The sequence below is a fragment of the Canis lupus genome, chromosome 36, assembly GCF_011100685.1.
Source record: "Canis lupus familiaris isolate Mischka breed German Shepherd chromosome 36, alternate assembly UU_Cfam_GSD_1.0, whole genome shotgun sequence".
Classification (NCBI taxonomy): Eukaryota; Metazoa; Chordata; class Mammalia; order Carnivora; family Canidae; genus Canis; species Canis lupus.
In genome coordinates this window covers 25,578,733-25,605,776 of record NC_049257.1, presented here as the reverse complement: position 1 = coordinate 25,605,776, position 27,044 = coordinate 25,578,733, and the positions used below count along the sequence as shown (strand labels likewise).

The 27,044-nt window shown below is 40.9% G+C and overlaps 1 protein-coding gene across 4 annotated transcripts in view; it reads right to left on the bottom strand.

Moving 5' to 3' along the window:
• Positions 1-8,602: 8,602 nt before the first annotated feature.
• Positions 8,603-27,044, bottom strand: part of PPP1R1C (protein phosphatase 1 regulatory inhibitor subunit 1C) — a 118,108-nt gene continuing 99,666 nt past the window's right edge. For 2 of the 4 annotated variants that reach the window (XM_038585036.1, XM_038585037.1), the window contains exon 5: positions 8,603-11,926. In XM_038585036.1, the coding sequence (XP_038440964.1) occupies positions 11,862-11,926 (65 nt within the window). In that variant the 3' untranslated portion in view covers positions 8,603-11,861. Of the gene's footprint in view, positions 11,927-17,157; positions 17,651-27,044 lie in introns of those variants that run through there. The other 2 variants (XM_038585038.1, XM_038585035.1) reach the window with 1 other exon arrangement.

Genomic DNA, 27,044 nt, shown 5'->3' with positions numbered 1-27,044 from the left:
TATCATTTACAAAGATGCTAGAATATAATTTACCATATTGTCTTCCTTGAAGGACACGCCAGAGACTGATGGCGCTCCAAAAGCAAACCAATATCAGAGCTGGCACTCACGGGGAAGGACGTGTTCCCTCTTCCTACCAACACCTGCTCTTTGGTGTTGAGTGCACCGTCCAAGGAGAGGTCAAAGCCTAATGGAGTGCGGGCTGGATGTCGTCGGTGCATTTGCTTTATTTGACTTACTGATTTAAAATCTCTTTGAATGTCGTCACACAGGACTTGTTCTCTCTAGTTCACTACAGTCCTCGTGACTCCACTGGTTTTACACTCACACAGGCCCGCTTACCCCATATATACTGCCTTCTTGGCTTGTATAGCTACTTGGGTTTGGACTTCTGATCCAGACAATCCAAAGTTTTAGTAGAATTAAAATATACAGACAGACACATGCACACACAGAGAGACGAAAAGAAGACGACGACTCCCAGCTGGTAGAAAGCCATTATCTTTTCTGTATTGACAAAACCCTTATTTTTTATTATTATTTCTTAAAACCCTTATTTCTGACAAGGTATATAAAGTCCAAGGTGATACCACCACACAGTAATCGATGCATGTGTATGACCGAAACATGATCCTCATTTTTGTTTGGATTTTATTTCAGGATAATGAGAACAGGACCAGAACATCTTAAATCCTCAACTTTCCACACAGCTATGTTCTCCTTTTTCAACACACATCTGGATAGGGCCATTTTAATGGACTCTTAGGAGGAACTCGTAAGAAGAAGAACATAAATTCTGAGCTAGTAACTCCAGCCAACCAAGTACATCCAAAGTTGCCATCAGATTTTTTGGCCAGTGCTTCTGCCATTGTCCTTCCCCCAACAAACAGTCTTGGAGGAGATGTTTTGATTGTTTTGACCCAGCTTTTTCAAGCAAGTCTGAGAAATTTTGAAGACAAAGGTTGGATAGGTTAAAATTGTCATCACTCTGAGCCCAGGTATAGCATAGGGGACTTGGTGACACATGTACAAAAGATGAAGCATTTTAAAAATTTACTTCCTTATATCCTTTTATGCAGAGTTCTATAATTACAAATATTTCAAGGTTTTAAGTAAAAGCAAAGCAAAATTATGGGGGGAAAATTTTTTTTTTCGCCTCTCTGAAGAATGGGCTATTTAGATTGTCTTTATTTTAAATACACGGAAGCAACATGAGAGGTGGGGCTGCTCAGAAGCTGTGGTTGACGTCCTGTGACAACAATGGAGCTTTACCCCGGCTCTACGACCTTGATGACCAACCACTTCATTGTAACTCTCACGCTGGGAAACTGCAGTGAGACCCATCCCTGAAACCAGTGGACCAACTGGCATCCATGCCTGTGGTTTCAAAGCACTAAGACATCACCCACCTGAGCGTCATCACGATGCAAGTCCCATGTTCCCTACACTCCAGGGTAAGAAGATCCCTCACCCATTGTTGGAGACAGCTGTGAGGACTGAGAATGAAATTTGCCTTCTGGGGTGTTGATGCCATCAGGACATGACAAAATATATCACAGGCCCAGGGATAAGTGACAAGAAGTATGTGTGTGTATTGAAAAATATCTATGAAAATGGAAACCCATCCTTTTCTGTACAGATAATATCATTTGGCGTGACTTGATAGTTTTACTACACAGAAACAGACTGCAACTCTTGGAGACTCTGCTTGCCTGTCATGTCTTGCCTGAGCATGTGCAGAGCCTTTCCTTTGCCCCCACCTGAAGAACAACTTTTGTTTGTTATTAGCTGACAGGAAGGGTCAAGCACAATGAGGGGTTGTGACTTTTCACCGTGCAAACACGTCCATGATTCTGAAACGAATCTGTGTGGTGGAAGGTAGGAACTGGATGGAAAAAATCAAGAGTAGCCATGAATTAAAGAATAAAGTGAAGGAGAGTCCATCCATCCTATCAGTTTTCTGTTGCACCTGCTTTTTTCTTGGGTTCCACAATGCTAAGCAATATTTTAGAAAGTGATATAATCAGAAGCTTTTAAGTCTGAGTGGTGGGATTTTACGATCCACAACTTAGATCTCCTTTAATGTGTAAGCCATATTCTAAATGCATATTAGGTATGCATCATTCTAATTTAAGATATATTTGTGCATAGACTGTGTATAAAATGCCTTTAAATGTTCTGTGAATAAGGTCCTTAGTTTTTGGTTCACCTGAATCTTGTGTAGAACTCAGCTAAATAATTGAATTGTATCATAGACATTATAATGCAATTGATATTTTAAATGTAAGCAGTACGGATTGATCTCTGATGATGCGGTGGGGGGAGATTTATAGATATGTACATCATGGTGACTTTTTGTCTTTTAACTATGGACTTTTTATTTCTATTTATGAAGAAATGAGAACTACTGCTTTCAGTGTCTTTTTAAAAGTAGCTACTTACCAGCTAGAAAATATTCTGCATTTAAAATAGAATCTGACTCTCTGGGAAGCGTAATTACTTTTGTTCTTATTCCAGCCAGTCGTCTTTTGGAAAAGCTAGAGAATCTCTCCGGGGAGAAGTAACTTGGAACATTGCTTCTCAAGGATCATAGGAAACTTGTCCACTTTGTTCCTATTGATATTTTAGGACCTATAGACTTTGTTAACTAAAAAGAGAGAGAGAGAAATATAATGAATTCATCAGTTTCTGTATATGGCCTCTCACCTAATTTTCCAGGTTATTTAACTTACAAAGCACCGTGACTGAATTTCCAGAGGGAGTGGAGAAATAGGGTCTACTTCCTTAGAATCGGCACGCTGTCAGTGCGCTTTTTCTTTGCCTCGCCCCCCTTCCTCTCTGCATACCCTCCTCCCCCCCTTCCACTTGTCTCCTTTCCATCTCCCTTATTCTCTCTTCCTTCCAGGGTAGCTACTAATTAGCGCCAACGGGAGGGAGTCAGGGCGGAGGTGGGCAGGGCCCACCCTTTCTGCAAACACCAATGCCGGGTGGGCCCTGAGGAGGGCGGGTGAGTCAGGCTGCTGCACCTCGGCCTTCCTGCTTTGCATTTCGATCCTCAGCTACACGACACATACCTAACAATGCCACACGTCTCTTTATTTAACCAGTAGCCCTTTTATTTCATTTTTAACATGCCAAGCTACAATTCCTGTGTTTTTATTCTGCTGTAATTCTCTGTATTTCCTATTACATATGATTGTTAAATAAATCATACTTGAGGGAAAATAATTGTGAAACACTTGGTGTCTGATATCATTCCATTTGGTGGGGCACGGACAAGTTGGAGAAATCAGAAAATCAGGCAGATTGCCAGCTCTGATAGGAGTCCTCTCAGAAAATAATTTTCATTCTATTAAGGAAATACCCTTTGGACATCTATCATTGGGCTGTTATCCGCAAGCTCATGGCCAGATGCGTGTTGCTGACGGGAATCTGAAAAGCTGAATCTTATCTCCATAAATGTCGTATCTCATTGTGGAGATCGTTCCTACACATAATGACCAAAATGCCGCATAGAAAAGTAACCAGGGGCAAGTAACATGCAGCTCCGAGCATTAAGGAGGGTAAAATCTTCAGGGCCTTTAAGACTTCTTTGAGTCAACTGCACACGAGTTGACACTTTCTTTACAAATAATAAAGAAGCTCATACTCGTTGCCTATTTTCCATGTACGGCCTCTGTATTAACCCTCAACGCGTATCAACTCTAATCCCCAATACTCCAGCAAAGTAGGTATCGATATGACAAGGAAACCAAGACCGAGGGAAAGAGCATAAGGCCAGGTCCCACGTGGAAGGAAGCCCAATCCGACCCAGACTGGATTTGCTTCTAGGTCTCTCTTGGCACCCAAGACCCCTTTTTCTTTCTCCTCTATCTGCATAGGGTGGAGCAGAAGCACAGTGGACAGGAAAGCTCTGTGAAGAACGATGCGACCAAGGTAACAGTGGAGAATATTAAAGAAGCAAAGTGTATCAAATCAAGGTGAAGACCTGAAGAGTTTCAGCTAATTGAATTAAGAATAATTGGTTCCCTGTGTGTCCCTTCTCAGACTCCGCCTCCCAGGCTGCGAAGCACTCCATCAAAATATAGAAATGCATCTATTCATCAGATACATGACATTTAACTGAAATTTTTACCTTACGTGTGATTCCGTGATAGATTTCCGCAAGGAGCAAAAAGCTCCCAAAGGCCATATTTTAATTCTGAAATACGATTTAGATATAAAACACCTATTTCCTTTGGAAGCTATATTAAGCCTTCTGTCCTCCAGTTGCTTTTCTAAATATCACAAAGCCTATCCACCACCTAGAACGAGCCTTAAACCGTAAAGACCATATATATTTTAGAGTCAAAACCAAACACCTCCTAATGTCCTCCACTACATATGCGGCATTTCTTCGGAGGGAATCCCAAATATTTCAGATACAGTCCTTCTGGATCAACATGTATATTGAAAGCTCTATTTGGGGCCACTGGTCTTTTAGTGACATTAGTCAATGTCTAGGTTATTTGCTTACGATTTGTGGTGTTTGGGGAGCTTCCTTTGCATCTCAAGCTGATGCATTTTCTATCCCTGATAATTGAAGATCACAGTTATTTAGGGGTTCTTATAGGTTCTTACAGTCCTGCAATGGCATTAACTTCCCGTTCTGACGTTGTCTCTCCTACTCCCTATCAGTGCCCTCCGAGGACTCGCTGTCCCCGTGTGTGGGTGAGGAGTCGTGGCAGAGGGGGCACTAACTTGTGGCAGGTGGCACGGCTGCTCAGCGCAAGAGCCGGGTTTGCAGCTGAGCGAGGCTCCTGGTGGCTGTGGGAGGCCCTCGCGTGCCTTCTCCGCGCTCCAGATCCCTCACCTGCCTTTCTCCCCTGCGTTCCACACCCCGACGTTGGTCTCTAGAGGCGGCCCCGAGGGCCAGGGCCCGGCTCTTCGCAGGACGGCGGCGTCCTGTGCTGCAGCGGCCACGCTGCCTTTGATTCCTGCGGACAGAATGGTTTTGCACGTTTAACATGTGACCTCAAAGTGTGTGATTCAAGCAGCCCCACCCGGAGTTCAGTGTGGACCTTCGTAGGTGAAGGGTGGCCGCCCCCCAGGGCACCCGCAGGCCCCGACCAGCCCCCCAGCTGCAGCTGGCCAGGAAGGCAACTGGCGGCTCGAGCCCATCGCCGGGCGAGGCCTAGCAGGTGCTGGGGGGACCCCCGAGCCCCACCAAGCGCCCACGGGAGGCGGCTTCTCTCCACACCGGACAAGAGGCTCCACGTTCCCGCTTTCAACGTGGCTCTAGTCCCAGAAGGACTGGGAAGCGAGCCCGCGGGCCCCACGCCGAGGGCCTGGTGCTCGAGGGCCTGCCTGCAGCCTCCTGCCCGCCGCGACCACGTCACATTCCCCTGGAAGCCCGCGGGCCACTCCTGGCTCCGCAATAGAGCCGCTGGCCGCGTGCACCACCTCGCCCGGCCTGCTCGGCCTCCAGCTCGGCTCTGCTCCTTTCCCCGGCGCCCTCAGTGCGTCAGTCTCCCACGCAGGCTGGGCCCTCCCCGGCTGCTCCCCAGCAATCTAAGCACGGGAAGCCTGTCCTGCAGGGGTCGCGACCTGCCCGCAGAGCCTGAGGCCGCAAGTCCTTGGGCTGCGCCTCCCGCCTTCCCCTCCTGCTGCCCCCTTTCCTCCCCATCTTTGTTCTCCTTCCTCCCCTTCCGTTGCTGCTTCTGTGACCCTCCAGAGGTGTGAAGGTCCTGCTCAGCGTCACTGGGCCGGCCCTGGGCCCTGGCACCTGCCCCGGGAGGCCGTGGGGCGCCGAGGCCTGGCCCGGCCGCTGGGCGGAGAGCCGGGAGCCCTGGCGCACAGCTTGCACGTGGACCTTCCACTCCTTAGCCTCACACTCGAAGCGCGGACACACACGTGCACACAAGTACACACACACACACACACACACACACACACACACACGTCTAAGCCCAGGCTGTGTTGGGCCGCAGCTCTCCCTCACCTCACCGTTCCCTGGTCCTGGATTCCTGCTTGGCCCCGGCAGGCGGTGCCTCCCCGCAAGGGCCTTTGGCATCTTGACCTGTCACACGACCCCTGCCCCCCGCCCCCGCATCTGGGCACAGGTCAGCCCTCCCAGAAAGCCTCCCCTCAGTTCTCCGCCCAGGGGCCGGGCCCTCCGCTGCGGGAACACCGTGCGGTGCAGGAATTCGGTGGCTTGCCAGGGCGCACACCTGCCGCCAGATCTGCAGGTAAGGAAGCACTGAGCCCTACACATGGGGGGGTTAGAAAATGTTTATGGAATAAGTAAAAATGAATTCATGAAGGAAGGCAGGCAGGAAAAGTTTTTATTTGTCTGAAGTGTTTGGTAGGTGATTGAGTTAATCCTTTTCAGATGACATCTCTAGTTAATTCGATCAAAATGAGACTCACTTTTCAAGCCCTTTAGATCTAAGTAATTCCAAAAAGCCATTTGTGTTTTTTTTTTCTCAGAGCAGACACATGGGAGTGCATTAATTCTTAATTAATACTTAATAGCTACTAAAAGCAAACCTGAATTATAAGAGAGAACCATTAAGATCTCCCCATCTGTCTCTTGTCTACCCTTGGGGAGATGGAGCTGCTGGTGCAGAGGTATATTAATTGTAGCTGATCTTACCAAATTTGCTAAGGAGAAAAGCTTACATTTCTGGGGTGATTTCTTATAGGCTTGATGATTAATAGTGGGAACCACGTAAGCTTCGGAACAGGAATGACCTCAATTCACAGTATGTTTTTAGCTGTTGACCTTAACGTTTCCTAACCTCTTACCATGAAGGCTTGGAGAGAATGGCAAAATAATGAGGAATATTTAAAGGATCTGGGCAGTACCTGACACACTGTTGGTTCTCAATGAACGTAAATTCGTGTTATTATTTTATATTAATAATACCATTATTTCTTGTCGAATTTTATGTGGAAGACCTGAGGCAAGAAATATTTTATCCAAGGGACTGATTTTGACGCTCAGTTCAATTTCAGACTTCGTCGTGGTCTCTGTGATCTTGGACAAGCCTCCATTTCCCCCTCTGTGAGGTGGAGACATAAGAGTCTCTAGTCTACAGAATTTCTAGAATGATGAGATGAAATGGCCCATGTAAGATGCTGACAATAATACCCGGCACAGTGTCTTCTAAACAGAGATAGTACGAGCTGTAAAAATTCCCCTTTAAAGGAATCATCCTCTTCTTATCAAATGAATTCCTGAGTATAGTTGCAAGAACACAGCATGGCTTTCACTTCAGTAGCAATATCCTAAGAGTCCACAGGATGGGGAAATTTCTCCGAGTTAGGAGTAGGCTGGCGCTTCTACAGGAGAGAGCACATTATCATCAACTGCACAATTTATGTCCTTGCTGGAGGAGAGGAAAGGCACAATTACAGACATGCCAGAGAGAGAGACATGGAGGTACAGTAGACTGAGGTATAGACATATTTATAGACAAGACTCCTCTATTGATATGTAATGTCGATATATGTCCTGTAGACATTGGATTCTAGGGGAAATTGTTTAATGCAAATGTCAGGAAGAAAACTATCAGCATAAAGATAAAATAACAATGACTTTTAGACTTCCAGGATGGCTTGTTAAATAAAACACGGTATTAGACATCCAGGTGCACTTAGAAGCAACAATAGCAGTTTCTCAAAAGGAAAACTACAGGCACACACTCCAGCAAACTCCAGGGGTTTCAGAGAGCGCCTTCGTTAGCAACACAAAAAGGTCTTTCTTTGGAGGAAACAAAACAAAAAAAAAAAGGAGAGGACCTTTCATAATGAGGAAATTGCCCATAAACAGACGCGTCCACTAAATGTGGTAAATCAGATGCAACCTAGAAGCCAAGTGGGTCAACACTGAAACCAGGATCTTTAAACCCACCCGGGAGAAAGGAGACTGCGAGAAATAGGCGGCGTGCAAAAGGCGCATTCAGATGGAGATGGCCTGGCAGCCTGGGCCGGGGCCACTAGGCCCTGGGTGGCCGGGGACAGGAGGCTGCAGGGCTGGCCTTCCCCGCCCGGCCTCACTCTCCCCTGGGTCTGCTCTCCTCCGCTCTCCCTCCTTCTCACCCCCCCTTCTCTAGCAGAACCCCCTGGAAGTGATAACTAGGGAAGTATTGATTGCCTGGGGCTTTGGTCTCTGTGCTTTATAGCAAAGGGGTTAAAATTGTTTTCTCTTTTTAAAGTTTCCTTTTTTGGGACCCCTCGGGGGCTCATTGAGTGAGCATCTGCTTTTGGTTCAGGGCGTGACCCCGGGGTCCTGGGATCGAGTCCACATCAGGCTCCCTGCAGGAAGCCTGCTTCTCCCTCTGCCTGTGGCTCTCCCTCTCCATGTCTCTCAGGAATAAATAATAATAATAACAATAACAATAAAAAATAAAAGGTTTCCTTTCTTATTTCAGCAGTTACCTTATACATATGCATTTGTACACATGTATTTTGTATATACACATGTGTACATATACATGTATACACACATATGTATAAATTCTGCACACACACATTCATATATATATATATACTCCTCAACAGAAAAAAATATTTTAACTCCACATTACACAATGAAAGAAAAAAGGTTTGTAAACAGTAATTCATTAATAGGAGAAAAGCATACAAATTTATTTATAGTTTAAATCAAAATTTATTGATTTTGGCAATTATTTTCCCCCAGAATATTGCATTAGATTATCTTCTACCAACACAGCTTTTGGTAGTTTATGATGACAATGTCTAATTTCTAATACTTCTCTGCCCATACTCTTAAGAATTATTTTTAAGAATCTCATTTAGCTAGCAATGGGTTCCAGCGAAATAATTTGTTCCAGTGAACTGCTTCCTATGAAAACTCTATTTATAGTGACAATGAAAATAGACAGCTCAAGCCTGGCATCCTGTGAAAGTCCAAGATAACTGCGCTAGTACAGTATAGTTAGTAGAAGTATAATTAACAGTATAACTCCTACCCCGGTCATCCCTGGCCTTCACGTCAAGTTCAAGTTTTAGACCACTGAGTGTTTTCAAAAGCAAATAAAGGACCAGATAGTGTTTAAAACACTTGACAAATATAACACATAAGTGGCAATTTCAAAATAGGAAATTCATGTCCCATTAAGGCAAAAGAAGAAAGATGAGAACATCTGGTAATGTAATTAGTATGATTAGAGAAACATCCACAGAATTTATGCTGCAGGGAAGTGTCATGTAACCTGCCCATCTACGACAGTGCCTCGGCAAATGCCAGTCTCTTTAAAAAATAAAGAAGAAAGAGAAGATATTCTCCTGCAATTATTAGAGAGATGGTCAAACAGCTATGAGCTTTTTTTTTTTTTTAAGTTCTTATCATCCCATCATTTTGATTCATATTAAGCCCATGCTATACCTTTGCTACTGTAAGAGCGATAAAAGGTTTCTGGCTGGGTCTGAAAAGTTAAACTGACAAAGACAGAATAATAGGGAAAAAAGCATACAGATTTACTTAATATAAGTTTTACATGACATGGGAGCCCTCATCAGGAAATGAAGATCCAAAGAAACAGATCTGAGTGTTTTGTGCTAGGGTTGAGGAAGAATGGGGTCGGTCGTGGAAGACCAAGATGAGTTAAGGAGTATGAGGTCAGTGCAGTAAACTGGGGGAACTTAGGATAAGTTCTTGTTTGGATTCTTCTTTGAGTCCCTTTGTCTTCAGAGACAAGGGTGCTCCTCTCTTTTGGGCATAAAGCACTTCTCACGTGAGGGTTTTATGGCCCATTTCAGGGAGAAGGGCAGAGGGAAGCTGACCTTCCTGCTTCTGCCATTTTCTCAAACTCCTTCAGTCGACAATATTCACTGTGCCAAGGTGCTGTGTTTTTGCAGTGGTGGGTCCTGAACCCTATCGCTACTCTTGAGAAAAGAAAGGGATTTTGAAATATCAATAAATTGATTTCTCAGTTAGCTTGAGGAGAGCAGCAGTTAGAATGTTCTCTGTGGTTCCTCATTAATTAACATACTGTTTTCTAATGCCTAAGAGCCATACTTTATTTCACAATTATGCATTTAAGTCTATGGTAATTATGCTTGTTTATATTATTTTTACTTTTTGGGTAATACAAATCTGGGAGTGGTAAGTAAAAATTAGTATTCTTCAGATCCTGGGGACAGGGGTGTAGAGAAAGGGGAAGGCCATAACAAAAAATAGCAATTTGTGAGGTGATTTTTCAATTTATTAGAAATCAAGGAAAAGAAACTTAAAAAGATCGATGCCTTTTTCTTTAAGAAAAGATTGTACCCAACAGTGGCATAAACTCAGTAATTCTCTCCTACTTTTTAGATATTAAAGATTGTTTTTTTAAAGCACAGATTTACATATAAAAAAATATTTTTAAGTGAGTCACGTAGTTTAAAAGGAGTTTCAAATTTGCCTCTTTTATTGGGCAAAGGTCATTTTAGTTTGAGGTCAATCAAAGAATTAAAGTAGAACTCAGGTGCTTCTTTCCATTCCAGCACCTCTAACAAAATTATTCCCGCCCACCCCGCACCGCTCCCCACCCCCGTGCTTTTAGGTCTGAAATGTAGAATGCAGTCTACAAGACACTCTAAGAAAATGCAAAAAGCTCTGGTTTCTAAGGAAGACGGGCTTTTCCATCCTAAAAAGTATCACAATTTCTCAAAAAGAACATCAGCTAGTAAAAGGGTTTGCTGGATTATTAATTCGTTTAGGGCCATTTATTTTCCTTGGACTCCAGTTCTCTGATCTATAAACTGAATCCTAACTGTCATATATATTTAATGTGATTATTAACTGAGAAACATAGATGAGGCCACTTTATTAATTATAAAGAACTGAACTGATATTAACTGGCAGGAGGGCAGCAACAATAATAATACCCTTTACATTTTTATAACTGAAAAATGGTCAGTGTGTAGTAAATTATTAATAGGTATTTGTGGAACTAAATTGAATCAAGACCAATGGATTTGAAAAAGAAACAGAAGAGTAAATAAATATGATGAAATTTGAGAAGAAAAAAGGAAATATATTTGAAAGCTTCTCTATTGTAAAGGAAGGCTCAGATTCCAGACTTAGAAAAACTAAAAATGAATCACTTAAAAGTCACCCAAATTCAAGATCTCCCTTTTAGTAGTAGAGAAAAATAAAACCAAAAGGAAGAACTTGGCACATAGAATAGCATAAATAATCAGAAAAATAAATAAAACAAAGGAAAATTTTCTGAAAAACGTGTCAATATTTATGCATCAAATATCTAAAGTGCTTCAGAAGGCGATCCAAGAGGGAGAAAATAACACACAATGATGCAGGTGGAGGTGACGCTGGTGGCGGTGGTGGTGGTGGTTTTGTGTTGGTATTTTTCCAAGCTCCCACTGGAGCACAACAGCACTGACAAGTCAGCTTCTGGTTGTTATCAACCCATTTTGCACCTGGTGGAGAAAAGTAAAATAACAAACTATTCCAGAACCCCGTGGAAAAGTTCCAGAGAATTTCATACCATGTCACATAAATCTCTGTAAAGGGAAAAATCTGGTATGCGACTTAATAGCAACAAAGCCTGAGTGCTAGGATAGAGTAAATTATCCAATTAGTGATTTGTAGGAGGAAATTTTTCTTGCAAGGACTTTTAAATCTTAAGGAAAACACTACCACAACAACAAATGAAAAAATGATCACCATTTTTTTTTAGATCATCTTCTAAGGGGAAGTTTTAAAAGACAGAAAATATAATTGGTTACAATGCTAACGTTGCTAAATACATACGTACATATGGGTGTATATTTCTTAATGACAACAATTTTGTCCTGTTGACTGTCATACAACCATACAGAGATACCCCTTCCTCTTCTGATTCCATTCTCTCTTAATGCTGCTCTTTTCTGTCTATTCCTGTCTCTTCTTTTCTCCTTTGCTGCGTGTCTGCAGTTCCTGAAAGAGAATCAGAGGGGAGACACAGATCTCAGAGTGGGAAGGAGCCTCCTAGGATCCTCTGATCCACCTCCTCGTATCACTCTCTACATTTGACTCCTCAGAAAACTGAAGCCCGTTTCGATTGAAGGGTTTCCCCAATGTCACACAGCTATGATCAACGAGGAGATGCCATCCTGTGCCACATCATCTCATTTTTTTTCTTAAAGATTTTATTTATTTATTTTGAGAGAGAGAGAGAGAGCAGTGCACATGGGCACACAAGCACAAGGGTGGGGAAGAGCAGAGGCAGAGGGAGAGAGAATCTGAAGCAGACTCCACGCTGAGTGGGGAGCCCAACATAGGGCTCGATCTCACAACTCTAAGATCATGACCTGAGCGGAAATCAAGAGTCAGATGTCTAACGGAGTCAGCCACCCAGACGCCCCACCATATCACCTCATTCTATTTCCTTCCAGGAATGTATCACTATGTGGCATGATTTCATTTATTTATTATTAATAATAATTTACGTATTAATTCACATGAGTATGAGCAGTCTTCAAACACTAGAATATACATTCATGGATTTGAGGACCTTAACTATCTTAGTAATACCTGTGTCCTCAGCATTCATTCATATGTATTTACTAAATAATAAACTAGAATATTGGTCTCTTGTTTCTAGAACATCCTTTTATAATGGACACCAAATTATCCCATGAAAAATACTGTAGAATAATTCAGGGCATCTGAATTTTCCTATCTAACTACCGCCTATCATAAACACTAACCTAATTTATGCACTTTAAATAGCAAAAATACCTAGTAAGTATTAATATTTTTAACTCTTCGACATGTATTGAATAGTCTATACTTCCTTTGGATACCCCAGGGAAGAAGAAATTCCCTGAATTTTGCTCATTTGGGAAGCAGATATTGCTCGTTGCTCAGCTGATATGATGGTCACTTCAAAACTTACAAAGAGAACCTTGACTGAGTTGGAAGGTCGCAAGGTTCCTGGTTTAAAATACTTTTGGGGCACCTGGGTGACTCACTCAGTTAAATGTTCGGCTCTTGATTTCTCTGCTCAGGTCATATCTCAGGGGCAGGGGCAAGGGGTGAGACCGAGCTCCACATCAGGCTCCATGCTCAGCAGGGAGTCGGCTTGAGATTCTCTCTTCTTCTCCCTCTGCCCCTCCCCGCTGCATGCATGTGCATGTGCACACACACTCTCTCTCAAAATAAATAAATGCAGCGTAAAAAAGTATTTACTTTCTCCAACTCCTTTGCATCAAGGGCTGGTCTTGTGGCACAGCTCTGGTCCATAAGACAGTAGTTGGGGGGCTCTGAGATAGCTTTGCTTCTCTGCTACATTCTTTGCCTTTCTCTTCCCACTATTCTGTTTGCTCAGAACAGACTGGATGCCTGGAGCAGCAACTCTCTTGGGAGCATGAAGTTACAACTTTTGAGAATATTAAGGAAAATGAAAAGTGTCTGTATGCCCATTGGAGTCTTGAGCCACAATTTTAGTCCTGGATGTTTAATCTCATGACATAAATAAGCCTGTATGCTATTGTTTGCAGGGTTTTCTATTATTTGCTGTCAAATCCTTGTTCTGAATAATGATGATGAATCATTTGCCAAACATATTCTAATATTCTTCTCCTTCTAAGATTCTCATCCTAGTGACATATACTTCTAGGGTTCACTGTGCTCATTCCTTCACATTAGGGTCCTTGTTACTAAACATAACACAAAAGGGAAAAGATGCTAAGTCCTATTTGTACAGTAAGAAACAAAAAATGAAGATAAATCCAAAACCATTTTAGTTTACTTTCTCCAGTGTTTTTCCTCAAATTCCCAGGCTCCTTTGAGTTCCCTCCTTTGCCTACTTCTCATTGTAAGCAATAATAGCTATAAAATCACGGGTTTGGAGCACCAATAGTGTCTTTTCTAATATGTATTATGACAATTTATAAATATGAAAATAAAAGTAATTTGTCCCTTACCGACACAAAATAATCAGTTTCCACGATGTAGAAAACATTGCCATAACTGAATTAAAATTTAAAATGGATGGTGAAAACACTTTTAAGAACAGAAAAAGTCTCAGAATTTTGTTTTTTATAAAGACCCTTACCCTGGCCCACTCTGGGAAGAGAAGAGGCTTACAATATTACTGTCTAGTAGAAAGAACCCTGGCCTAGAATTCTGCTCTGCCCTGACACACTCTATGCTTCAGTTTCTCATGTTTAGGGAGATTAGGGAAAAAATCCAACATATCTACCTGACACAACCTTTCTTAGATTCAGTATACACAATTAAAGAGGATCCATAGCAAGTGGCCAGGATGATGAGAAAGGTTGGGAAGACCTGGTGGTGTTTTACATAGAGATGAGGCCACGTACGAGATGACATCACAGGGTTGAATGGCTGTGATCAAGGAGGTGAAGGACAGGAAAAAGAGTTTCACACAGAGAACAGAGCTCTGTGGCTGGGTTTGGGGTTCAGCTGGTGTTATTAAAGAAGGGAGGGGATCAATCACTGGTCTGTGATGTTGAAGAGGATCGTGTTTTGGGTAAGGCTTGGATAGATAGCATCAGGTCCTTTCCCACCCTGATCATAATAATAGGCACCAGTTATTAAATGCTCGTTAAGCTAGACTAAGCATTTTAATGTATCTTATTTAATTTCTACAATAACCCATAGGGGTAAGTATGGTGGTACCCATTTTACAAATGGAGTAACTGAGTCTAAAATTTGAAAGAGGTTGAATTTGAACCCAAGCTGAAGCGACTCAAAGCTACTAACTATTATATTATAAATGTGTCTGGGAAAGATAAAGTTTTTGTTTTGTTTTGTTTTGTTCAGAAAGTTTCTTTAACCATTCAGCCAAACTGAAGCCAAGTTGTCTTCTTGAAAAAAATTTGTTGTAAACTATAATTGTGTGAAAAGGAAACTGAAAAGCCATTATCTCAGCTGGCTTCCTTCAGGTTTCTGAGAAAGCCAACATATTTCCCAAGGAAAACTTATGCTTTTAATTGTAATCTCTGTTTTGAGAGTAGAGAACAGAATGGAATAAACCAACATTTCCTAAGGAAAACTTATGCTTTTAATTTTTATATTTTTGTGTTTTTAATAGAGAACAGAAGAATCCAGAAGCCATGCTATTTATTTACCCAAATGATGTTACAAAGTCAGCAAAAGCTTTGGCTTCTTTTGTCTGAATCCTAAAAAAAAAAAAAAAAAAAGAAAGAAGAAAGAAAGAAAGAAAGAAAGAAAGAAAGAAGAAAGAAAGAAAAGAAAAGAAGAAAAGAAAAGAAAAGAAAAGAAAAGAAGAAAAGAAAAGAAAAGAAAAGAAAAGAAAAGAAAAGAAAAGAAAAGAAAAGAAAAGAAATTGAAAGTGTGTTCAAGGAAAGAGAAGAGCAAACTTTTATTTTTTAGCACCTTGGGTATCTCAAATAATCTGAAGTGCTATCAGAATGTTTTCCAAACACAAAAAATTAAAAAATCATGTAAAACAAATCTGTGCCTTAATCATGTTTAAGTAGAAAGAAATTTAGGAAATCAAATAGTCACAGCAGGTGATCTAGAAACTCCAGAAAGTATTGACTGAAACTGGCTTAAAAACAACAACAAAAAAACCCATAAAAGGCTAGGGGTGGGGGTGGGGAGGAGGAGAGGAAGGAACAAAAAGGAAGGAAGGAAGGAAGGAAGGAAGGAAGGAAGGAAGGAAGGAAGGAAGGAAGGAAGGAAGGAAGGAAGGAAAGGAGGACATGAAGGAGGAAAGACACTTGGAACCAGAGTACTCATTCATACTTGGTGATACTACTTATCCATGAGTTTTGCATTTATTTTCTTGAGGAAAATATACTAAGAAAAATGATTGTTATCTCTAATGCATTGTCTGATTCACATATTTCTCTTAATTTCTATATTATAAAGCTTGCATTAAAGATAAAAACGATAGTTTTACTTCTTTGAATCTTGATATAACATTCCACAGTGGATTTCACATTTTTTTTCCTTCCAGTCTTAATTTCCCTCTTTACTGACTTCTGAGAAATATTTTCATTTTTTTCATCCATGACACATTGAACCTCACCAATATCATGAGTGTGGGAACCAAACTGGGCATTCCATCATCCTTACTAAATTTGTGGCATAGATACTTTACCTTAAATGCCATAAACAATTAATGGAATGCCTCGGTGGCTCAGTCAGCTAAATTGACCCACTCTTGCTTTCCACTCAGGTCATGATCTCAGGTTGTGAGATGGAGCCCTGCATCAGGCTCCATGCTCAGCACAGAGTCTGCTTGAGATTCTTTCTCTCTTCCTCCCCCTCTGCCCCTCGCCCTGCTCATGCACGAGCTCTCTCTAAAATAAATAAGTAAATAAAAATCTTTAAAAAATAATTAGTATTGTCCTGGAGGCCAGAACTTTTTTTTTTTCAAAGATTTTACTTATTTATTCATGAGAGACACAGAGACACAGGCAGAGGGAGAAGCAGGCTCCATGCAGGAAGCCTGACGTGGGACTCAATCCCGGATCTCCAAGATCAAGCCCTGGCCCAAAGGTGGCCCTAAACCTCTGAGCCACCCGGGCTGCCCAAAGCCAGAACTTTAAAAACCAAAAGTCCTCTTCAATAAATATGTGTCTACCTTCCTGGAAAACCTGCTTTATGCTGATGCTTTATCTTCTCTGCCAGTTGTAAGGATGAGAAATTATCTTTCCTTTATTTTTATAACCCCAAAGTCGTTTGGTGGAGGTAGACTCATTAAAAATAGTTATTGAATTAATGAATAACTATATGCATGGATTAATGGAATTTCTTATTTGATAATAATAGATTTATAAAATTCTAATGATTTCTTAAAATGCGATAGGAAATAGCTCGCATTTCAAGTAATAGCCAAAAAAGTGGAAGGAGAGATTTGGGCATATTTTATTTTAGATTTAGCATTTTTGTTTCATAATACCTAGTGGAGATGCTGACAAATATCTCTCTCACAGCTCAGAAAAATGAGAATTTCGCAGTCCTTTAACCATTAGCATGTTGGAGGGAAACGGATGTTCAATATCTAAAGACCATTATATTACAATCTTTTGAATCATGAAATTGGGCATTTCTTCATCATTTTGAAATAAATACCATGTACCGTTCTGTATACAGAAACATGATAAATGCCAATCTTAACTTAAAAGTTTCGTTAAACATTCCTCTGTAAGTTAAACCCAGACACACACTCATGTCTAAATGTATTTAATATTTATTTTTTACTCTTAAAGTGAAGCTATTTACATTTGACCTTAGAAGGCAGACCACATCAGTAGGACATCAGGGATTAAGCTCGGCAGTTATTAAAGTTAGAACACTCACATGTTTGCAAATGTCTATGCAGATATCATTAAAAAGAAATATCACCATAAAATAAATGTTTATTCTTTAATTTTAAGTAATTTCGCACAATCTGTACTTAGTTCTAAAGTTCAATCAAGGAGAGCTTCCCAGGAGGTGTATTACTACTGTATGAGTGTGGAGAGCAGAGGTGGAGAATGCTTCTGGAAGTCAAGCAGTGGCCTTCCATGGGATATTCAGAAAGTTAATAGTTCAGTTATTCCCAAGAAGCCTTCTTGCTGCAGACCCGTAATTAATGTTCCCACTGCTCCTCTCTTTCGTTTACACCTTCTTCTTCTTCAGGGAATGCTGATTCATTCTGGCCTTTCAGATGCTTAACCCCTGAAATTATAAAAAATTATGCTCTATATAAGTGAAATTTATTTCTAGCAGATTCAGTGCTTTGCTGCAAGAAATAAAGAGAGTCAGTGGAAAGTTTGCCCTGGTGTATACGTGTTTTCTCCAAGAATTTCAACCATCTAACCCTATATAAACCTTTTAATTCAAGGAGAAATAAAAACACACCCAGCCAAATTTCCATTGGAGACGTGCTTCCTTTATAATTAAATCTTCTCCATTAAGAATTGCATCACAGCCTATTAAAAACCTGTTAACTAAAAATCTGCTCATAGGCTCTTATTATAATTCTGATATATCATTTAGTTCAAATATTTCTTTTGGCATCCCTGAATTCCATTACAATGAGAACCACTGAAGAAACCCCTAGGAACAAAGGGGTGTGTGTGCCATGCCTGTAACTTGTAAACAACAAAAGAATCACAATATTGTTAGTCTCCTTCAGGAATAAGAACATATTCATCTGATTACGAAACTTCTGTATACTAAATTCTTCAGTAACTTCCCCCACAGCCCACAGAGAGGCAAAACCCTGACACCCCTCTGCCGGCCACACAGGCTTATAGATCTGGCCCTTCCCTATTGTCCCAGGCCTTCCTGCTTCCCCTTCCATGGTTATTTATGGGTTAGAGTGAAGGACACCAACCTACTCCTGCACATTCCTTGATCGCTCCAGGTTCCTTCAAGCCTCCATGCTCTTCTCTTTCTCTTCTCACTGCCAAGTAGCTTCCTACTCACCCCCCCCATCATCTCCTACTCATGTCTCCGCCTCAGCTTGCTTCTCTGTGAAGGCTCTTCTAGTTCCCCAAGCAGGACTTGGCTAGATTTTTCTCATATTTCCCTACTGCTCTTGGATCACTTTCTCTTGTATCAATTGCCTTATAGAACTGATTTGTTTACATATCTTTCTCATTAGAGCAAACTTCTTGATATCGAAATTATACACTTTCAGTTCGGGGTCCCGGGCACAATACCTGGCAGGTGGTATGTACTCACTCATATTGATTGAGCAAATGACTGATACAATTAATAAGTAAGTTGGTATGTGTCTTTGGCCTATTCTTTTTCAAAATTTCACATTTGGGAGTATAAACCAGAAGGCAACTACCACAACCATACTCAAAATCTACAAAATTACCTTCTGTTTCACTTGGGTCTGTTCTGTTAAAACACCATCCCAGTGGACACTCCACGCATTGCTACTGAACATGAAAAATTTTGTATTTTAGAAAATGGGTTTATGAGATTTTTCTAAGTGTCACTGAAAAGTATTCCAGTTAGAATTGATGAATGAAAGGAAGTCACTGCTCATGTTTGTTATGAAACAAAGAAACTCAAAAAAAAAGTGTAGATTTGCATGTACTGCAGTCAGCAAGCCTCAGAGTGCTGTTTGGCAAAGAATGACATCCTTGGGCTTGGTGGATTATCTTGCAAAAATATTTGATCAGTTGTAATAATATTTAAATACTTTGATTTCATCCACAAGCACAGATCACTCACAATTCCTGTTGACCCAAAACTGTAGAGAGACATTTATTGTTAACAAATGGAATTTATTTTATATTATTATAAATAACAGCACGGGAAGGGGAGATCTAAATGTTAAGAAGGTAAGGGAGTTAGTTCATTTATTCAGTAAACATCCAATCAGTGACTCTGCTAGAGTCTTATATACCTTAGTTCTAGACCTCACTAAACCTATGACAGAAATACCTGGATGGTAAAATTTAGACTTGAAGACGGTAAGGGATTTGTTCAAGGTCATAAGGATGGTGTATTTTTAAGATAAGTTATGACACATCGTATTTCCTCAGTATGTACTGATGGCTGACTGAATGAATAGTGAATAAGGCATAAAGTTCCACCGGCAGGAGACCCTAACTCATGTTCAGCTTTAGCCTTTTTGGATATTGACGAATATTTTCCTGTCATTCTCTAGGACTCGTTATAGGTTTGCAGTACCTATAAACCTTGCTTAGACAATGTTGGGATTCCCTCTGACATATTAAAGCACAATAATCATTCAGCCACCTGTCACTCTCCTAAGCTGAAATTGTCTGTACCTCTCTCAATTGGGGAAGGTTCTATGACCTCCAGAGCTCATCCTTTCATCCACAAGGTAACTACAGAGTAATAAAGTTGTGTTTAAGACAGTGTTATTTAAATTAGAGTTAGTAACTTAATGGCAACATTGATTTGTTTATTTGAGGGGCTCAAGCATTATGAAAATATGGTAACCAAAAAGCCCAAGTTACTAAACCGTTAACTACTTCCCTTACTTGAGTATAGGCCTACATGCTTATCCTGACCCACATTTAATCTATTTTATAACCCAATAATGGTCACACATTTAAATGAGGAAAGCTTTTTAAAAGTAAAATCACTCACTTGGGCAAACCTTGGAAGATGTCTTCCTTAGCTTTTTTCAAGTATGACAGTAACTATTTCTAGGTGAAAGATTTGATGAGACAGGAGTTGGTAACATGAACATCTCTGCAGACCCACACATTCTTTGGTTCTCAGAGCAATTTACATTCATGTCATCTTTCCATTGGCTAATGGACAGTCGGTTACTTTGCGTTTTCAATCTTTTTTTCCTATCAGTAATATTGTTTGGTTACAGATGAAATAGTAGTAAGATTACAGTGTGAGGTCTGTGAGGATTATCTAATAATTTCTGTCTCCCCATGCCCTCCTCCTATGTCCAAACACACATAAATTTGTGTCTATATTTTCTTTGGACTTCCATTTAATATTAATGCAATTGTGGAGTTGGAAGAAAATAACTGGGTCCGGGGGGTTTGAGAAAATCCTCAGAGCCTCTTCCCCTGCTGAATGTATTTAAACACTTTGCCTGCTGGGGACTGACTCCCACCAGCACACAGCAGAGAGCCTCCTGGGACCAGCCGATGCAGCCAGCCCTGCACACAGGCAGAGGGCAGAGATCCCAAAAAACACAACGGAGCTTCATCCCCTGTGGCCAAGGAACACGGGAAAAGGAAACAAATATAAGACCAAGATGTGCAGTAGAAACATATGAAGGAATGAAAAAAAAAAAAAAAAAAGCAACAGAGTTTGAGGAAAGGAAACTAGACTGAATAAAAGAAAAGGAAAGAAATAAATGTTGCCCCAACAGGACATAATCTTCCCACTCTTCTCCATTCTGCAGATCACGCAGTTGGATGAAGTTGTGAAGTGACTGAGTGAAGAATCATGAATAATGAATCCACAGAGGGAAGTTTGTATTTGGCAACCACGGGTCAATATGTTTATCAATTAATTTGGGGGGTGGGGGAGGGGGGAGGCAGGCTTATTTACATTGGCAGATAACACAGCACTTGGAGGGAAAGATGGCATGATGAGAGACAAAACTAGCATTCCAAAAGCTGTGCGAGAGCTGGGAAGAGGCTGATGTGGGTAAGGTGCAGGTGAGCAGGGGTGCTAGGAAGGTGACTTTGCTTCTAAAACAACGGAGAATGAGGGCAGCCGCCATGGATGATAAAGGAGTTTCAGTTGACCACAATTCCAACATGACCCAGCAGAGTCACCTGTTTAGGGACCAGGCTCTTGGTGGCATGGGCAGCACTCCTCACAGCAGTTAGCAGTTTAAGGAATTACTGCCCAACCATGTGTTTGTCAGACCTTTTCTGGAATATGCTGCCTAATTATGGGCTGTTTCAAGAGTTCCATTGAAGAAGGTAATTGAGATTAAAAGTAGTCTTATGAAGTCACTTTTCTAGAACAATTGTACTTGAAACTGGAATGCCTGGCATAGAGAAAATTAACAGAGGACAAAAGAGGCTGCCATTGAATTCCTAACAGACTGGAAAAAGAATTAAAATTCATGTGGCTCCTGAGGGCAGAAATAGGGTCAGTAGCAGACATTTACATGGGGAGGGCAGAGTTAACTCAAAAAAGACAAGACAATTCTGAAACTCTTTGCCCAGCAATAAATGTGAGTGAGCCCTCATCACCACATGGGTTCAAGTCTCAGCTACACGTCTGTCTCTGAGATGGGTCATAGAAGGAGGCCTGCACTGTGTAGCAGGAGGGACTGACCACCTCGCTGACCCTGAGATGCTATTAATCCACAAAAGAGATCTTTTTTTTCTACTGAAAAATTTGCTCTGCTGTAAGTACTTGAAATTGCAAAAAAGTAATTATGACTTCAAATGACATAAATGGCTCAAATACACATTTTAAAACTAATTCACACTGGGAGTAACAAATGCAAATAGATTCTTTTTTTTTTTTTTTTCAACCACATACTTTAGACCTTGAAAATCATTCTAAAGTCCGCTAGGGAATATGTGGGTGGATTTTACAGAGCCTCTGACCCTCTTGGCATTCTATTTATAGACGTATTTGTGTTTTTTTGGGGAAAAAGGCCCATAGTTTTCAGCAAAATCTCAGAGGGGTCTCTGACCCACAAATAATTGTGAATATGAATCCTGGTCTAATCTCTTTAGCTTCAAGATGAAGGAGCAATTTCAGATAGCAAAGTGATTTGCTTAAATTCACACAGCAGCCTTTGGCTAAGCCAGGACATAAATCTTGGCCCCTAATTCCTACTGGGGGCTCTTCATCTGGGTCACCAGGACTCAATCTTGCCCAGTCATTGACCTTTTCCCAAGTTAAAACCTGAAGGAAAATCAGGCGACCAGATCATAAGGGCCTTTTTTAGTATCACGTTCCTTGAAAGAACTTTACGTGGCTGGTAGTTTTAGATGTAACTTGTCAGTCTTTTGTTGTTGTAGCTGTTACTGTTTTTCACAGAATCTGGAATTGGAAAGATATAGAATTTAATCTCACCCAGGAACATTCCCAGAATAGAACCAAGTTCCAAATAATGTTCAGCGTATCAGAAAAGCACTTTTTCTCTCTGCTGTGCTCAAACCTAAGACAGGACTCTGGAAGACATAGAAAACACATCATGGTCTAGTCTGGGAGGTGAGACATAATAGTCATCAAGCAATATGAGTTAAATATCAGGAAGTAATAAAGCCCCTCCCGTGTGTTGAGCACAGGAGAGACACAACTACAGGTCAGAAGGGGATGTAGGTCAAGGGGTGATGATGTATACGTAAATGAAGTTAACTCTGTGAATATATGTTTCATACTAGTACTACAGATAATACATTTGGAGAGTGCTGATATGGGAAAAAAAGAGCTCCAACTTGGGAGATATTAATTTGGAGGGCTATTTACTGAGCAATACACTGGATAGAGTAAGGGAAACAGCAAGTCTGAGTTCTAGATAAAAAAAACTATTTGCAAAATACAATTAACAGCCATTCATTTTCTGAAGGCCTCCTAGTACCAAAGAGTGATTTCAGTGGCCCTAGAAAGATGATTTTCTAATGGTTCCTTGTGAGTTGACCCTTCAAATCTTATCAAAATACTCAGCCGTGCTAGATATACTTGAGGGATGTAATGTAACCTATAATATGGTACAGCGGGGCCCATCATCCCTCAGATTGAAAATGTGCTTTCCATTTCCCAAAATGCTTTCACATGTATTTTGTTTAATCTTCTTGTCATTCATTTATAATGCATAGCTATACGTTAATACACTTAGAGTCACAGAGATCAAGAGACATATTGATTTCATTTCAAAGCTAAACACATTATCATGTCCTGAAGTCACTCTAAATCTATCCCTTTCTACTTTATCTGAAGTAAATTACGTACACACAGCACAGTCAATCTCTGCTCTACTATGGTGACCGGTCAGTTAACATAAACTACAAATCAACACGTGGTCATTTCATGTAATACCCTATCGCTTGGGGAAGCATTTTCCTGGAGAGGGTAAATGTATGATATGCTTCTCTCTTCGCCATACACAGAAACAGGGGCAGCATGTTTCACAGTTTATGTGATATTCATAACCATTTGCAAGTGTTATATAACTTAAGTATATTTTTACTATGATATATTTCACCAGAGCTCTTGCCCAAGAGCAAACCCTAGGTAAAAGATTTAGCAGTAAATATGAAGGAGAAGGTAGGGGAGGAGGTACACTTGCATACTGTTTGTTAGAAGTGTGAATTCAAATACTATCTTTGGAGAGCAGCTTAGTTTTAAAATGTAAAGTGCCCACCTCTTTGTCAGTAAGTATGAGGTAGGAGCCAGGCTTTTGCGAGAATCCTGTGCTCAGCCTAGGAAGAGAATCACTTTGATAGACTGAGTGCCTCTTTTGCCCTCTACAGTCAAGTGCCCTTCTAATACCCCTTTTTGCTTCTAAGCTAATGCATTCCCTATGAACTCAGAAATAGAGTTAAATTTTTAAGCCTACATATAATGGAGCTAAATGTGTTGAGCAATTTCACTTTAGAAAGGGACAGAAGGGCTCCCTAGCTTGCAAGACTTGACTGCCATTGATTGAACACAATAGCATGTCTAAAATAAAGAATGCATCAATCAGCAGGAGTCAGTGGTTAGACTTGAAAGCACTAAAAATAAAGTAACGAAAGGGGAGTTGCATTTACGGCCACAGAAGCTAATGCTGTCTGTGTTTTTTTAAGCATGCCCATTGGAGGATGTCCTGTGCTGGCATTTTAGAAGGTTCTGTCTTCCAGGCAGGGCAGTTTTCTGCTGAAGCAGTGTCTCTATAGGCCACCATAGCCTGATGCCAATATATGCCCCCAACCAAATCATCCAGCTCTGATTCTAATCTCACTGAGAAACCTTGTGGCAACAACAGAGCTTCCTCACAAGGAGAAATGACCCTGACCAGCCTTAAAGAAGGTAGGAATGAGTTGTGGAGCTACCTAGAAGACCGTCCCTGGCAAATGGAACAATAAGTGTAAAGGCTTTGTCTGAAGCATGTCTGCCCTGGTCAAAGGACAGCAACGAGCCTGACGTGTCAGGAATGAGGCAGTAGGAGGAGGTGAGCTCAGAGAGATGAACTCAGGCAGGGAGGAGAAGGAGCTGACAATGTGGGACCTCAGGGGACGTTATAAGCATTTTGGCTGTTATCCTGGGAAGCTACTGACAGATATTTTTGGTGTTTTTGTTTGAGTAGAGGAGCAACATGATCTGAGTTTCAAAGCATTTTCAGAGACTCACTCTGTGGTCCAAGCTGCAAGAGCTTAGACGTCACCACTCTATTCTGAAAAGTAAAAAGCTAAACAAGCTGAAAAAAATCAACAACTTAGATCTACTAGAAAAGCAAGGTCACAGAGCAAACCACTTCCAAAATATAGAAATAGAGAAAGGTGGATACAGAGGAACATAGTTTGCTAGAGCAGAAACCCATGTGGAAATCAGTGCCAGGGTAGGAAACCGGAACTATAACTGATGAATGGCTGAAGGCTCAGTGTGGACAAGACAGATTAAAAACTCCAGGGGTGGGAAGGCAGCTGTTTGGGGCCCTCACAGTTTTGTGTATTTTACCTCCAGGAGCTCTACTCTGTTCTCACAATAAAAATCAGAGAAAAATCTCCTCATGCTTTTGAAAAAGTAAAGGAGATAGTGGCCATTTTAAAAATCAGAGCATTCTATTCTTAACAAGGTCGGCTTCAGGAGGTTTTTACCAGAGCCTAACCTTCTGGTATTATATTAAAGACTAACCCTACCTGGGGCGGGAGAGAAATATCGAATATCCTATCCCAACGAAGTGGGGAGAAGGAGGACTGAGAAGCACTGGTGAGGTTTCCGGTCCACAGGTACAGGCTCGCTAAAAGGCCGAGACCTTCTCAGAGACCACAGGACACTTCCTCCCCACCCCTTACCACCACATTACTAAAGATGATCTGTTTACCACAGTTGCTTTTACCAAGTACATCATATTTACCTTTCCACAAAAATTACAAGGCAACTATAGGCAAAAAAACACAGTTCGAAGAGATTGAACAACCACCGGAACCAGAGTCAGATGTAACAGGAATGTCAGAATTATCACACCAGGAATTGTGTCTTAAACCATAATTAAGGGACGCCTGGGTGGCTCAGTAGTTGAGCACCTGCCATTGGCTCGGGCTGTGACTCCAGGGTCCTGGGATGGAGTCCTACATCGAGCTCCCCACAGGGAGCCTGCTTCTCCCTCTGCCTATGTCTCTGCCATTCTCTCTGTGTCTCTCGTAAATAAATAAATAAATAAATAAATAAATAAATAAATAAAATCTTTTTTAAAAACCATAATTAATATCCTAAGGGCTTTAATGGAAAAAAAATGGATAATCTGTAAGAACAGATGGATAATATAAGCAGAGAAATGGAAATTCTACGGAAGAATAAAAAAGAAACCCTGGCAATCAAAAACACTGTAACAAAAATGAAGAACGTCTTTGACAGGCTTGTTAGCAGACTGCACACGGATGGGGAAAGAACCTCTGAGCTTGAAGACATGACAGTAGAAAATTCCAAAACTGAAAAGCAAGAGAAAAATACAAAACAATATGCAAGAGCTGTGGGACAACTACAAAAGGTGTAACATACAGGTAATGGGAACACCAGAGTGAGAAAAAAGAAAGACATAGAAGCAATATTTGAAGTCATAATGATTTGAGAACTTCTTTCTAATTAACCTCAGATACCAAACCATAGATCCAGGAAGCGCTGAGAATTCCAAGCAAGTTAAATGCCCAAAACACTACACTTAGGTATATAATATTCAAACTACAGGAAAAAAAGGGGGGGGGGGGACAGAAAGAGAACACTGAAAGAAGCCAGAGGGAGGGGGGAAAAAAAAAAAACACCTTGCCTGGAGTGGAACAGAGGTAAGAATCACATCCAACTTCTCCTCTGAAACTATGCAAGAGAGGAGTGAAGAGTAATATTTAAAATGTTGATGGGAAAAAAAACCTAGCAATCTATAATCCTGTGCCCTGTAAAATTATCCTTCCAAAGTGAAGGAGGAATGAAGACTTTGTCAGACAAAAAATAATTGAGTGAATTCGTTGCCAGTAGATCTGCCTTGCAAGAAAGTTTGAAATTCTTTAGATTCAAGGTAAGTAACATAGATCAGCAACATGGATCTACACAACGAAAGGAGATCATCAATGAAAGAATAAATGAAAGTAAAATAAAAACCGTTAACTTCTCAATTAATCTAACAGCAGATGTTCCAAAATAATAATAGCAACAATGTATTCAATTATGAATGCTTATGTATATATGTTAGGTATATATGTTTAAGCATGCTTATATATCAGTGAAATGAATGACAGTGATGATATATGGTACGAGAATAAGATTATTGTATTGTATTATTGTATTGATTATTATTAATAATCAATTGTATTGATTATTATTAGGTATTCACACTGTGAAGTGGTATAGTGTTATCTGAAAGTAGACTTGGAGGGACACCCGGGGGGCTCAGCGATCGAGCATCTGCCTTCAGCTCAGGTCGTGATCCTGGGTCGGGGATCAA